The 15802-nt window shown below is 51.5% G+C and overlaps 1 protein-coding gene across 1 annotated transcript in view; it reads right to left on the bottom strand.

Moving 5' to 3' along the window:
* Positions 1-1142: 1142 nt before the first annotated feature.
* The window catches only part of LOC115642159 (coiled-coil domain-containing protein 33-like), a 291133-nt gene continuing 276473 nt past the window's right edge, over positions 1143-15802 (bottom strand). The window contains exons 18-22 of the mRNA XM_030545599.1: positions 12441-12498; positions 11809-11930; positions 9282-9368; positions 8195-8311; positions 1143-6847 (exon numbers count right to left, since the gene is read on the bottom strand). Of these exons, the coding sequence (XP_030401459.1) occupies positions 6785-6847; positions 8195-8311; positions 9282-9368; positions 11809-11930; positions 12441-12498 (447 nt within the window). The 3' untranslated portion in view covers positions 1143-6784. The remainder of the gene's footprint in view (positions 6848-8194; positions 8312-9281; positions 9369-11808; positions 11931-12440; positions 12499-15802) is intronic.

Here is a 15802-nt window from a genome sequence, read left to right as displayed (position 1 = left end):
GCTGCTCTCACCGGGTGCGCTGATGTTTAGAAAAAGGGACATCTCACCACTGGCATGTCTGTGGGACCACCAAACACCCTCTGATCTCCCACGTTCACTTTTCCCTCAGGGAGCCCTTTTTTAGTATTGGGTCACTTTTCTCACCTGTATCCTTCCCTAGGATCTTGCAACACCGTGGCCCACAAGCCCCCCACTTTTCAAGGAGAGATTCTGTTGCAGTTAGTTCTAGAATTCAGCTGCTAGGTTTAGGGCCCAGCCCTCATTACTGTGCCTTAGTTTTACCACCTCAGGACAAGGCCTTGGTCTCAGTCCTCTTAAGCCCTCCCCCTGGCAATTCACTTCCCCCCATTGGAGGTTCCACATACCCCTGCTGGTGGATTTCTGGTGCCGGAACACAGGCAAGGACCGGGGTGTTGTCTGGCCAGTTTTTCAGTCCATGGCCATCAGTATTTCTGCAGATAGCTGATCATGCACCCCAGTCTCTTTGGGGCCCCCATTAAGATGTATCCTCGCTACAGGCCTTTAACTGGGGGTCCAACCACCCCCAGCATATGTGTCCCAGTGAGGGTAGGTAGCGAGCCTCCTGCTTTCTTGCTGCATCAGAGCCAGTGTGAGTCATCTCTCCCCTGTGCAGGGGGCTGGCTACAGACAGACAGGTAATGGGAGCTTTGCAGTTCTTCTTTTGTGCTACTAGCCAGGGAGGAAAGTATCCCCTTCCCTGCCACCAGGCCATTTATGGGCCATTCACATGCTCACTGGCTCCTGCCCTCTCCACCTTCCGATCTCTGGGTTCAGCTCTTTGGCTGTTACTGGTGCAAGATCTGGATCCTGTCTTAAGGAGACACAGTCACTTCCCAAGAGTACATCAAGGCTGATGTGCTGAAGGACCCCAGGAGGTGAATGGGAGCCTTCCCCCAAGTAACATGGCCCCTCAGCAGCAGGTGAGGTTGCACCACACTTATAAGAGTCTTGGTCCCTGAATCTCTTTACCCCATGAATATTTTCCCATTGACCCCCATCTGTTGCTTCCCCTGGGGATCAGAGGAACCTGAGCCCAGTAGTCACAAGCAGACTTATCTGCTGGGCTCAGGCCCCTCTGATCCTTAGGGGGAGCAACGTGTGCCTTCCCCCTCCCCTGGCCAGCTCTGCCCCAGGAGCTGTCTGGGTGACTGCTTCCCAGCTTTCTCTCTCAGTCTGCATTACCAGGTTGTCTCCCCTTCGCCTGTTAACCCTTCGAGGGTTCTTTTGGGTGAAAATTTCCTGTGTCTTTGGGCATGACATGACCTTTCATCCTTTTGCCTGAAGTAATGACATCTCAGGTCCTGCACGTCCCAAGGAGGAGATCTGCCTGTTCTGGCATTCGTGGGAACCCCCGCATTGGGCTTCCTGGAGTCTCACCTCTAAGAGGTCTCTGGGTGACTCCCCTTCTGAGTCGCTGACAGGGGTCTCTCTCTCCCTCACCCCACTGGCTGTCCGTAACCTCAACTCTGCCAGCGGACCTGCACCTTGCAGGGCTTTGGGATTCTGAGGGCAGATGTCCTACAGCTGGCCCAATCCAACCAGATTATACACAGCCTCTGTGGGAGTGGCCCCGCACCCTTTCCCTCCTTTCAGAGAGATATTCCACCAGTAGGGTGGTGACCTCCTTCTCTGCGATGCCCAGGGTTTCTTGTACACCCCAGAATATTTTCGTCTGCCTTAGGGGGTCATTCATACTTAAGCGGGAAAGCCTGTTTGAACCTTTATAGTCCCCAGTCTCTGCACCATCCAGTTGGCTGAACACCCATATGGCCTTGGGACCAAGCGGGGGTGTGAGACAGCTGTGCTTGTCAACCTAGTTCAAATCACATGCCTTCTCACAAGGAGTGAGGTCGGCATCAATATACCTCCCCCATTATACCGGGGTACACTTTGGAATCGAGGTTTCCTGCCAAATTGGCATCTTGGGGTCTTTCCCCACTTACCCCACAGGAGGTGCTCTTGGCCTGCCTCTCCTCCAACTCCAGTTCATGTTTTCACTGCTCCAAGCAGTCAGTTAGCCTCTACTCTTCCGGCTCCAGCTCCTTCGCTCTCAGCTCGTTTTCATCTCTTCATATTCACTGTGGTTGGGAAGCCCTCCTCCTGGTTGGGGAACGGGGTATGGTGGACCCCCTGCCACTACCCCAACTGCCCCCCTGCTACTCCCTGTCTCTCCAGGCATCCCAGAATCCTGCTGGGATCTGGAACTTGCTCCTCACTGATCATTCTCTACCAGCCAGGCAATTTGCAGCTCCTGGGTGAGCCCCCCCAATGCTCAGCATTGCTCCCTGAACAGACATGCAAGGTCCCTTTTAGGGAGCTGGTTCTAGGCCTTTTCCTTACTGGTTCCTTCAATTCCTTTGTTTTATCGCTGGCAGGCAACCGTCTACAGGGTGCATCCACCAACAATCCTCTGCTATCAAGTTTTCGGGGACTCACAGGACTTATGCTCTCTCTCAGCTCCGTACGGTCCCCAGAAGGAACTCCCTGCATTGCAACAGCCCTTCTCGGGAGTCCATTCTCTCTCGGGGGATAAGCCGTAGGCTCCTTCACCTCTCTGAGCCTTCAGCATGCCTGTCTCTCGCATGCGGCACATAGGGAAACTGAGGTGCACACACACAATTCAGGTAAACACTACAAAAATCCCCAACTTCATCACACCAGGTTAGTTTGATCCAGCTGGCATGCTAAAAACACAGTGTAGCCATGGCTTCCTGGGCAATGACTTCAACTAGCCCCCGGATACATACCTAGGATTTCAGATGGACTTGTACTTGGGGCAGCTATTGTATTGCACTGCCCATGCATCCAAGGCTGTGATGTTATTTTCTGCATGCCAGTTTGATCAGAATCAGCATGATATGGCTATCCAACCTGAAAATTACACCTCCAGATCCAGTGCAGATGTAACTTGGGAAGTTCAAAGCACTTTACAATCATGCATGAGTTTAGCTTCACATCCCTTCCCAGAGTGACCAGATAGCAACGGTGAAAAAACAAAAAAGGGAATGGGGGGTGGGGGGGATAATAGGTGCCTATATAAGAAAAAGTTCCTTTAAAAATGGGACATCTGGTCACTCTATCCCCTCCTGTTAGGTAGGTCAGTCATGTTAGCCCCATTCTACAGATTGGGAACTGAGGCACAGAGAGGCATCACTTTCCCACAGTCATACACAGATGTGGGATTAGAACTGAGCACATGCTCACCAGGATTTGCAAGTCTCAGATTAGTGACATCCAAACGCAGGCTATTTTCTGGTTTCTGATAGATACCACCCAGACTCCAAGTCAAGCAGAGATCAGGCAAAATGTGGTAATTTTGGATGAGCTTTGCTTTGTCATTCCTTGGGATTTCTGAATCCAAAACCCTGAGAAATGCAAGACATGCTGACTCTGTAAGAAATGACACCAACAAAAATGGTACCTTACCACAAAATTGCTGATTTCCCCATTACTTTCACAGCAATCGAGACACCTGTAACATGAGGCCAGCACTAAGAGGATGTTAATAATTTGACTCTAAGCACCTTCCAAATTCCCAGTCATGGCATTAGATTCTGCTACCTTACATTCTCATACAGTTACAATTGGAAGATGGTGTGCCTCACTGTCAGGCCTAAACTTAAGCCTGAAGCTACTGTGTGTGGTATTGCTGTGTGTTGTTAAGGAGCAGCCGACATCTATTTCAGAGGTGACTGCATTTTGGAGATGGGAGTAGGAGTCAAATTTTGATCTCAGTTACACTTCTGGAGTTCCCCCTAACTTCAATGGAATAGTACCTGTTTGCACCAGCATTGTAAGTGACTCTTACCTGGTATTTGCACTCCTAGGTTGTTTATGTCTTCAAGGGCAGGTGCTATCATTGTGGTTAGCTTTATGGAAGCCATGATCAATATAATGCCTGCTCCAAAGACCCACCAGTGACAATACATTGTAGTACAAATTTGTACCAAGGTGTGAAAGCAGCACTGTGATGCTGGCAAGAACCACTGGACCTGTCAGTGAAAATACCATTAGATTGGTACCATTGTGTTAAAAATTGTGAACCACTGCTTTCTGCTTTCCATTTATTGGGATCACATGGTCATTGCTGGTGATTTTTTTCCAGTGACAGCTCTTGTAATGGACTCAAGGAAGATATTTAAGAAATTAGCATGCGAACACAACAATATCTGGTAAGTTTGGCTGGATGATGATGTTTCAAGAACCACTCAAGGGCACACAATACATGTTTTAAGAAAAGATGGGAACCAGAAAGTCCATTTCTCTTCTGTCCATTGTATTACAGGAGGAGGGTGGGGAAGGTGCAGCTACTGGAAGGCACTGGAATTGCACTCAGGAGAGATCCGTGGGATATCTGTGCAGCTGGAGAATAGTTAGAGAAGGACCTGAGTTGTGTGGTTGAGATGCTGGAATGTTGAGGGCTCCCAGTCCTCATAGGAAGTACTTGTTGGTATGCCCAATTCACATGTGCGATGCCCTGATTTCACATGCAAAAGAGGCACCTGGCCACGCCAGTGTCCTGTTCCTCATCATGTCCCCAGGCAGCAGCCCTTGACCAGTCAGATCTGGAGGTTCCAGGATATGTATTCCAAAGCTGCTTTTCTGGCTGGTGATGTGGCTAACCTCTGTGCCATGCTCTGCCTTGGCGATGTGCTCCTGCTCTGCCCTGTGCAACTGGCAGAACTCTGGGAGCCCTGTTCATTTGTTTAGTTTTAAAGTCCCCCACCCCCTTTCTTCCCTCCAGGCTACAGCTGATATTCTCCACCCCCCAACAGGCTAGGTTTACATCACAGGGGTGGCAAAGGGAAGGGCTACTGAAGAAGGGGAAAACCAGATCAGATGTCCTTGAAGGGTCATGTTCTCATTTGAAATTGCCACCCCTCAAAGCAACAAGGCAGGCAGCACCCCTTTGCTGCCATGGGACATGGCCACTTCCCATTAAAGTGACGCTGTTCCATTGGTTCTGCAAATCAACACCCCTTGTACTGGGGGCAGCACCTGAGGGGCCTTTTCCGTATCAGGTACACTCAGCAAGTCAGCCCCAGTGGGGAGCATGGCTCAGGCAGCACCTGCTAACCTGCATGCTGTGCTCAGAGTTGGTATGGGTGCAACCCCGGCTGTCACCTGTCTACTAAACCTGCCACACCCAAAAAAGAGTTAGGTATGGAGGCTGCCCTCTTGGCCAACGCTGGGGACTGACGCAGGGACCGAGCAGCTAACAGTCCAAGTTTCTACAGTGCAAGCTAAGAGCTGGCCCAGTCCCATTCCCTCTGCAGATCAGGATGCATAGCACACACCGACTGAGGGCTAACACCTGCTGCCAGGGGAACGGTGCTAGTGACAAGAATAAGTAGCTGCTGCCATTGCACAAGTGACCCTGGCTGCAAGGATCTGGAGCCCAGTGGCTTCACACGAGTCCTTGCAGACATGAGCAATAGCAGCCAGGGCAAAGGGCCCTCATGGTCATGTGCTGTTGCTGCTTCCATCACTCATACTAGCTGGGCACCTCGCCTTGCGGGGCTAAGTCTAGCCTGGTGGGCCATTCCAGGGGTCAGAATCATCTCTGGTGAAACTCTGCTGAAGTCAACGAGGTTACCCCAGGGATGAATTTGGCCCATGATGTTTTGCTGCTCTACTCAGGACTCCCTAGGGGGCATAGGCTGCATAGGCCAACAAAGCATCAATGCACTGTGTGCGCAGTGGCCCATTTCCCCACCTCTAAGACTGCCACTTGCTCTACTGCAGAATGCCCTTGGCTTGGTTACACGTTCAGATTTCCTCCTGGTCTGCAGACTGACAGTGGGAGCCTGAGCTCAGTCTTCAAGGGCTGTGCAGGCTGGTGCTTTCTCACAGACCCAGTTTGGGTTTGGCATCACTACCTCAACTAAACTGTGCCTGGCTCCATGTGGAATGTCCCACACATAAAAGGAAGTGGACCACAGGTAAAAACAATGTCAACTTCCACGAACATTACGCGCTTGGAGGGTGAAACTGATCCAGACTGGTCCTTCAGGCACGGCTGATGTGCTATACAGCAGGCAGCGTTCCATCATCACAGCCAAGGATGGAGTTCTTCAGCCACCTTCCAAAGAGACTAAGGCCACCTCTGCTGGGCATGAATTCAGTCCATGTCACACCCTTCTCCTCCCACCCACCCCAGCAATGCAATGTTCCAAGACACTACTGCCTGGGGGGAGAAGGCGGGGAAGGGAAGATACAATAAACTCAACACCAGCTGTCATCTAACTGTCCTTGGAACACTGCAGAAGTGATCATCCAAGGGACCAGCAAAAAATCAGCTGCTGAAAACATGCTGAAAGTCAAGCTAAACTGCCTTGGAATCCTTGGGGAGAGATACGTACAGATGGTCATTAAGATGGGGAGGAGATAGGATTGGGTGGGTGGAGGTGACCTATTGGAGCAGGGACTTATATGCTAATGTCCCGGAACAGATTCAAAGTCCCCAAACCCCAGTGCCTTGTGATAGAACCCACAGTCAGAGCTTCCCCAAGCTTTGATCTGGTCTTCACAGACTGGATCCTATCACTTGGCCAAGCATATCCCTGAGCTCTGACTGGCATAGGTATTTCTCATGGCCATCCAGTCTGCAGTAACAGCACTTGGGGGTTGAGCAGCAAGTATTTAATAAAGATCTCCAGTAGACCCCCTAGGAGAGCTCTGTTTCGGAGGGAGAAGGGGAGACCATAGAGAACATTCACTGTCTTTCCCCAGCACTGTCAATAAGTCCATCTTGCAGAAGGTGCTAGGGCAGAGGATCAAGCATTTGGTGCCTCTTGATATGCGTTGTGGAATCTGGTGAAGTTTTCTGTGTGGGAGAAGAGCATGAACATCAGGCGATATTCCTGGAATCTTAATCCATCTGTCTCCCACTTCCTTTCAGCCCTTACTCTGTGCTGGCAGAGTCCTTTTTGTCCAGTGCCCCAATCTCGTGGTTCCCAGTGTGTGCTCTGTGGGCTAGCCCTGACGCTACCAGGTTCTGTGACTGGTGCTCTACTGCTCCCTCCTCCCAAAGCTTTAATAAGGAGATTCTGGGCTGGACTCTGTGTGCCGTTCAGTAATATGCTATGCTGAAAACCCCATGTCTGTGGTCCAGAGCTGGCCGTGGTGGATGACTGTTCACCCAGCTGAACGGGCAGGGGCAAGTTATACTCAGTTTTACCCCAATCAACAAATGCAGCCACCCTACAAGATTGGGAAGTCACAAGTCTGACAACAGCCCCCCTGTGATATGGGGAGAAGTCAAAGGGCTTAGGTGAAGTGGGCCCTGGCCAGCCAGGAGTGATGGAGCCTAAGAGAGAGAGAGAGAGAGAGTGTGTGTGTAGGCTAAAAGAGACTGCTGCAGTCCAGAGAGCACATGGACGGGTCAGATAACGGAGAGTAGCCCTGTCCCAACCCTACACACTACAGGGACACAGGTGATTCAGAAATTTGTTGTGCCCAGCTGTCCAGGCACCAAAATTTAGACCAATGAGCTGCCTCTGTGGTGCAGATGGGTGGAGTCAACCCAACAGTGCTTCCCCCAGCAGTGGACTGGCTGGCTATGAGGCTCCACTCTCTTTCCTGCTCTTCTTCCACCTTGGCTTGCTCTGTCTGGTTCTCCCCTTCTGGGAGTGTGTGGAAGGGGTGTGATACTGAGCTAGTGTAACCCACACACCTCCTGGGTGTGGTGTTCTGTCCCATCTAGTGGCATTGAGAACACTTAGAGGAAGATATAAAATGAATCTGCTCTACAGCCTTCACTAAGAGCCAGCTGGCTTTTAGCTCACGCGGTAGAGACTCATACACTAAGCTCTAGAGGTCTCTGGTTCAATCCCACGTGCCAACGATTGAGGTCTGTTGACATTATACTAGCACAAACCAAAGAGACTTTCAGCCTGGATATGCTTGTGGGGAGGGGAAGTTCTTGAGCAACTTCTGTGCCCTAGACAGAGTGCTGAGCCCTTACATGGTCCCCTGTCCCGGCCATCAATCTTTGGCTAAGGAAAACTAGTGGACAATTTTAGAGACCAGTAACGTGGTTCCTACACCAGCCAGATGTACAGTGGCCATGGCAGGAGGGTGAGCAGTTGAGTAGTTGAGTATGGGAGGAATTGGATTGTAGCTGGGTGAGCCCAGCTTGTGGGTTGCCCGGCACAGCAGGCATGTCACTGACCAATGAGAAATCATGCAGGATGGTGCTGGATGACCGCCCAAAGCCGTGCTCTTGCTCCAGGAGCCGGGTGCTGAGGTCCTGCTTCTCCCGCCCCCATTTCCTCGCAGACTCCTCCAGCTGTGAGGGAGAGAACAGATACTCAGTGCACTATGGCAGTGTTGCCCTGCCTGCCCTCTCGCCCTGGGTTTGCTCTTGCACTGTACCACCACTCTGCTCACTGACACATGGGAAACTGACTAGTGCAGCTCAGATTGCTCACCTGTGGGCTCCCCATCTAAGCCACACATCACCCAGCTGGTAGCCTCCCATAACCTATACCCTGACATACACAGCAAAGCACTGCTGGAATTAGGAGTAGCTTGGAGAATATGAAACATGGCACCTGGGCAACTGGGTCTTTGAGGTCACTTCCAGGGAGGTTCCCGTGAGGCCCATTCCTCCTCGTTAGTGCTGATTTGGGGACCTGCTAGACCTATGGCTGCAGCCTTCCTCAGGGGCTTATTTGTGGGAAAGCCTGTGAAAATGCTCAATGGCAGGGCGGCTGTGGGGAAAGGGAGCTTTTGGGTACATCTGCTTTAAGGCCTTGGTGCTGCATTTCTGAGCTCTCCATGGGCTGGGCTTAGGTTATCTCAGAAATGGATGCCTCTCTGGCCATGTTATGCTCCTGAGTAATGATGAGACTCAAGGAGAAAACTGGGATGATATTGATCTTTTCAGGGGCCAGTGCTTCACTTTGGAACTCCTGTCCACAAGAGTTACAACTGACCAGCAACTGATCGCCTTCCAGGCCAATCTCAAGAGTCAGATCTTCACCAACCAATAAACCATAACAGGTCCTACCCTCCTCTGGGAAAGGAGCAGAGATGAGACAATGCTTTGTCTGCATCTAGCCTCTAATCCACCTGTGATCATGTATATAGAAACCTTGAAGGAAACACCAGTTTCTGGGGGCACACCAAAGGGTGAGTCAGTGCTCAGGGTTGTCGGAGTTCATTCTCATTCATGCCACAGGACCAAACAATGGGTGGAGATTGGTATGGGCTGTGTGTACTAGGGGAATGACCTGTGAGAAAGGGCATGAAATTACCTGGCTTTCCAGGACACGAATGCGACCTTGCGCCTTCTCCACCTTGGCCAGCAAAGACAGCTTCTCTGAGTTGGTGGAGAACATGTCCTGCAAACAGATAATGCAGCTAGCAAGTGAGATTTAGAGACTCTAGCCTTCCATCTCCTTCCCATCATGACACAGGCTGCCAGTGACCTTCTTTTCCCCATCATTCCATGGAATCCATATAATGGGAGTTCTGATGTGAGGTTGGGGTGGGGGCAGAAAAGCCAGTGAGAGAGGTACTGGCAAGGCCGTGGAGCTGTGGTGAAGGCAGCTTTTCAAATACAATATAATATTGCATTGCAGTAGTGGCTGGAGGCTCCAATCAGAGGTCAAGGCCCCATTGTGCCAGGTGCTGTACAAACCTGTCTGCAGAAACAGTCCCTGTCCCAAAGCATTTACAACCTGATTGTGACACTGCACCCCCATATACTTCATAGTGATATTATGATATGATTATAACATAATTATGATGCAGTTTGTACAAAAAGTCATATGAGATGTCATTGGAAAAGTTATGATTGGCTGAATTTGATTATCCTATTTGTATGCATATACCATTTTTGTATCTAAAGTTATGAGTATTGACTATGGGTCTGAATTTCAAATGTAATTACACCTGGATAATGCCCACTAGACAAGATGCTTTCAGGCTAGATAGTTGGTTGGAAAGGGCCTACTCAGGGCAATGAGCCATTAGAGAGAACAATAGGCCTTAGGAGAAGCTTATCTCCCACCTTGTGAGCCTTCCTGAGAACTCCACAGACAAGAAGGCCCTGCGCCTCAGGTGCCTTTTTTATTTTATTTTTTTACTCACCTGGTGGCGGGGGGGAGTGGGTCCGCTCCGGGTCTTCGGCAGCATTTCAGCGGCGGGGGGGTCCTTCAGTGCCGTGGAAAACCCGGAGCGGACCACCCACCGCTGAAGTGCCGCTGAAGCCCCGGAACGTCACCAGGTATTCGAATCGGGCCCCGCCGTTCATAAAGCCGGTCCTGATGTCAGTATTTTCCCCTAGATTGGTCTGGGAACCAAGCTTTGGAACAAAGGGTTCCCGCTATATGCAAAAGCTATATAAGGCAGGGAGTGAAATCATAGGGGCGGGATTCTTCACTCCCCACACAAGAAAATGCCTGGAAACACCTGAGGGACAAAGACTGAACTAGGGGAAGTGCTGGACCCAGGCTAAAGGGATTTCTAGCCTGTGTATGAAGACCTGAGAAAGCCAAGTTGTAAAGCTAATGCAGATTGTGCCTTAAGAATCTGTAGTCTGCCTGTACCATCAATTAGGATGAGAATCTGCTATTCATATCCAATCTATTTAGTATATTAAGCTTATTTTTCATTTTTGTTTATTTACTAGGTGACCTGCCTTGATTTGTTTGCTATCTCTTATAATCATGTAAAATCTAGCTTTTGTACATAATACATTTGTTTTGTTTTAATCTAAACCAGTGAGCTTTGACTGGAGTGCTTGGGGAAAATCTTTGCTTGGTTACCACAAGTATGCATTGTTCTCTTCACATTGAGGGAGAGGAGGACCGGGTGTTAAACCCATACACTGGACAGATTTCACCAGGGTAGGACAATTCAGCTCTGGGATTCCAGGCTGAGAAGCTCATGGTTAGAGAGCCTGCGTGTAACTGCAGCTGGATGTGTCCCTACCTAAATTCTCTCCAAGCTGTGAGGTGACTCCTCTGGCCCCAACCCAGCCCAGCCCCAGATCTATCAAAGCAGGGGAAGAGGTCCCCCTTCCCTGGCTCCAACCCAGCCCCAGCCTGGACCTGCTGTGGCTGGGTGAGAGGCAGGTCCAGCCCTGGAGCTGCCGTGGTGGGCAGAGGCGACCCTCCCCCCGCAGCCTAGGTGCTGCTGCTGCAGGGAGAGAGAGCTGGGGGGAGTCCTCTCTCCCTGCTGTAGCCCCAGGCAGTCTGAATCCAAAACCCCTCATCCCTGGACCCACCCCAGAGCCTGCACCCCCAGCCAGAGTCTTCATCCCCCTGTGCCCCAATTCTTTGCCCCTGCCCCGAGCCCTTCATCCCCGGCCCCACCCCAGAGTCCGCACCCCCAGCCGGAGCCCCACAGACCCCAACCCTCTGCCCCAGCCCTAAGCCCCCACCCACACGTCGAACCTCTCGACCCCCGCCACATGAATTTTGTTATGTGTGACACATCACCTCCATATTGGTGCATATAACAAAATTAATTCTGCACATGTGTGGGCGAAATTGGAGGGAACACTAGTCCGACTCCCAACATGTATGAATGCTGGTGAATGTGCAGGTTGGAGGGTTTTGCAGCTTCTCACAGCAGAACAGTGTGAGAGGGAGCTGAGACTGGCGGGTCAGGAGGCTCAGTGGTACCCCAGTTCCAAATGGGCACCCTGGGGGAAACCTGTCACACTGATAAAGCAACCAAACTGCCAGCCACACTGTCCTGCACATGAAGTGAATCACTCCCACTGGCTAACAGGGGATCCTCCCCATGGTATGGCCCCAAGCCAACCCATCTCACCGGCAAGGCTTGCTGCTGCAGGATGATGGGGGAGGAGCGGTAGTGGGCTCTGCTCAGCTCCTCCCGCAGTCGCATGTTCTCAGTTAGCAGGGTGGAGTAGAACTCCTTGGAAACGCTATCAGCTGGGGGAGAAGAGCAGAGAAGCTGTTCAGACCTCTGCTTTCCTCCATACCCTCCAGCACTTTCACTACCCACCCCCTTCCAGTGAGAGGCCAGGTCATTTCACCTCTCCTTTGCCCCTGCCAGCCTACTATAGTGGAATCAGAACCTCTCTGTGAAAGGGAGCACCCTGGGTACAGGAAGGAGTGGAGGGCTTTAGGCTTCCCTGACTGGGGGCTCTGCCAGATGTCACGTGGAGTAGCAACTCACTCCACAAGTAGCCCCGTTGGTTGGTGCTGCCCAACATGAGTAAGGGAGGGGGCAGGGTATGGCCCTGAATGATAAGCCTCTCTGCTGGGTCCCTATCAGCTTCTCCCGCCTGCCTCCCATGTGGCCAGTTGAGCTGTAACTTGAGCCATTCCCTCCCCTCCTGCATCACTCAGGAATTACTTGGCTCCCAATAAATCAGGGCCCAGCCTAGCCCCCTGGCTCTCACAGAGAGAGAGGGGGGCATTTACCCAACAGTTGCTCACAGGTCCTAGCAGTCTCTGGCACCTTCTCCTCCAGCATGCGCTCCATCTTCTCAATCACCTTTGGAAGGCAGAAATTCAGTGGAGAAGGGAGCTCCCATCATGACCCCTGAAGGTCCACATAACCCTTACAGCAATAGGCTGCCGCAGAGAGTTGAGGCCTTGGCTAGATTAGATTTGGGGCATGTCGTTACCACATGGTCACTAACAGGGTCTAAATGCCTAGTCTGCAGAAGGTATGTTGCCTTTAACTCATGTTAAACAGGCTGAGGTGAAGCCCAGAGGGTACCCTAGGTTAGCACATTAAAGGCAGTGTGGCCATAGCAACACTAGGCTTTTAAAATGTGTGAGTCACACATGCTAACACCACAACCCTAGTCTGGACAAGGCCTAGCTCTGCAATGCTGTTGCTGGCCTTCTCTCCTGTTCAGTTGCTCCACTGCTCCCCAGCTGGACGGGACTGTGTATGGGCCACAGACAATGGACCTCATGTCCTGTAAGGGTGTGTCTACACTGCACATGGGCAGGTCCACATTTAAAATGCTGCAGAGGCACAGAGCATCTCCCCTCAGTGTAGTTAATCCACTTTCCCGAGAGGTGGTAGTTATGTGGATGGGAAAAACTCTCTTATCAACATAGTGCTGTCTATGCCAGGAGTTAGGTCCGTCTAATTGGATCTCTTAGGGCTGTGGATTTTTCACGTCCCTGAGTGACGTAGTTATACCAGTGCATGATTGTAGTGTAGACCTGGCCTCAGCTTTGAGCCCAAGCCCTACTTCTGTCCATATACAATTCAGTCCAACTCAGGCAGGGCCGGTGCAAGGATGTTTCGCACTCTAGGCAAAACTTCCACCTTGCGCGCCCCCCCTTCCCAGCACCCCTGCCCAGAGGCTCCCCCACTCTGCCCTGAGGCGCCCCCCCATGGCAGCTCCCCACCCCCCCACCCTCCGCCCTGAGGCACCCCCCACACCTCAGCTCACTTCTGCTCCGTGCATGACCATGAGCACCCTGAGCAGACCGTGGCTGCTTCACTACTCCCACCTGCCACGCTTGCGGCACCTAAGCTGATTGGCGCTGCAAGCCTGGGAGAAGTGAAGCAGCCATGGCGTGCTCGGGGAGGAGGCGGGGCAGGGGTGAGCTGGGGTGGGGAGTTCCCCTGCGTGCCGCCCCCCCCCTCCTTGCTGCAGGCAGCCCTCCCCGTGCTCCCCTGCCCCAGCTCTCTCCACCTAAATGCCGGCGGCAACCGGGGCAGCCGAAGATCTGGCCGCTGTGATCACTGCTGAAGAAAATGGCGCCCCCCAAATCCCAGTCACCTAAATGGTTGCACCGGCTGTGAACTCAGGTCACCAAGCACTGAGGAGTCACAGGACCCAGGATCTTGTTGGGGTGAGGATCAGAGCCTGAGTCCTGCTATGACTTGGGCCCAAACTCTGTCATTTTGCAATGTGAATGCAGCTCAAGCCACAGATACAAGTCAGAGGGTCTGTGTAGTACAGTATGGATGTGTTAGTATGGCTGAGACCTGGGTCTAGCAATTGTAAAGCCAGCTTTACAATGCAGTCTGCATGCTGAAGTGTGAGCTTGAAACACCAAGTCTACAAGCCTGGCCCCTTAGATCTGGTCTTATTGTGCAGTCCAGACAACTGTAAGAGATCAGGACCTACAGGGGTTGGGCAAAGGGACTGTTAGTCTGGGCAGGGAATGCAGTTCCAGAGCAAATCTGCAGTCCAGGGATATGGCGAATTGCTGCTACTCAGATCCCAGGATTCCCAAGGCTGTCCAGACTATAGGTTTTGAAAAGCTGAATGGCTGATCTGCAGAGCTAGCATTAATTACTCTCCCCACACTCCATACCAGGGACTCAGTGAAGGCATTTGCATCCCAAAGTTTTGGGCTGGGTGACCCACAGGACTTCAAGGTCCCATTCTCTGGTGCATGAGGGAGTTCACAGTGCTAAGCAGATGCTCTGCAGCTGCAGCTCCAGCTCCTGTTTCCATGCCAGGTTCCAACAAAAGAACCTGAAAAGCCAAACTCTTAACGTAGGATGTTGGCTCATTATGGTGCAGTTGGTTGTAGCAATGTAGCCAATATCTGTTGTGTAACACAATGTGCACCTATGCCCTGCCACTGGGAAATGGGTGTGTCATGAATATAGGGGATGGGTAGCAACCTTTATGTATGCAGTAGCATAAAATTCCTCCTTGGCAGCTATACTGGATTGCCTTACCTGTAAAGGGTTAAGCAGTTCAAATAACCTAGTTGGCACTTGACCAGAAGGACCAATGAGGACAGAAGATACTTTCAAATGGGGGCGGGGATGGGAAGGAGTTGTTTGTTGCTCTCTTTTGTTGTTCCCTTTCTGGACAGAGGAAAAATACAGCAGGTTCACTATCTCCCCAAAACCATACCTGGAATAATCAAACTACAACCACAGAAACTGTAAGTGGGGCAAGGAAATGTGTGTTAGGTTATTTTTTGTTTTGGCTTGCAAATTTTCCTATGCTACAGAGGTAGTTTCATTCCTGTTTTTGTAACCCTGAAGCTGAGCCCAGAGGGGAGTCCTCTGTGTTTTAAATCTTTTTATTACCTTCCATCCTGATTTTGCAGGTGTGATTCTTTTACTTTCTTCTTCGAGTGATTGCTCATATCCATTCCAGTTAGGTGTGTGCGCCACGCGTGCACATTCGTCGGAAAACTTTTACCCTAGCAACTCAGTGGGCCGGCAGGTTGCCCCCTACAGTGGCGCCATCATGGCGCTTGATATATACCCCTGCCGGCCCACCCGCTCCTCAGTTCCTTCTTACCGCCCGTGTCGGTCGTTGGGCAGTGGAGCGCGGCTTAGCTGACCTCCACTTCCCTAGCTACTCGTAGTTCTCGTATATAGTTATGCAGTTATAATCCTTTTATATATATATTTGTATAGTTATACGTTTTTTCTTTGCTAACATAGTTAGTTTAGTAATAGTTAGCGGGGTTCAGGAAGTAGCCCCTTCCATGAACCCGGTGCCGGAGCCCATGCACGGCTCACCGGGTTTTAAAATGGGCTCGGCCTGCCAGAAGCCGATGCCGAAGGGAGATCCACACGACTCCTGTTTGAAGTGCCTCAGGGAATCACACTTGACAGCTAAGTGCCCCATTTGCAAGGCTTTTAAGCCGAGAACAAAAAGGAGCGGGATTTTCACTTACTCCTCCACCTTTGGCACCGAGCGATGATCAAGCGGCTGGCAGAAGCGCCTCCTCGGCACCGGACCCCGCCAGTACTGCCAAGGCCTTTCGGCACCGGCCGTCGCCGGCACCAAAGTCGACTCAGCACCGCTCCCTTCCTCCGAGGTCGAGAAAGCCTACGATTCCTGCTGGTGCCTGAC

Source organism: Gopherus evgoodei, unplaced genomic scaffold (genome assembly GCF_007399415.2).
Source record: "Gopherus evgoodei ecotype Sinaloan lineage unplaced genomic scaffold, rGopEvg1_v1.p scaffold_38_arrow_ctg1, whole genome shotgun sequence".
Lineage (NCBI taxonomy): Eukaryota > Metazoa > Chordata > Testudines > Testudinidae > Gopherus > Gopherus evgoodei.
This window is presented reverse-complemented; position numbering and strand designations above follow the sequence as displayed.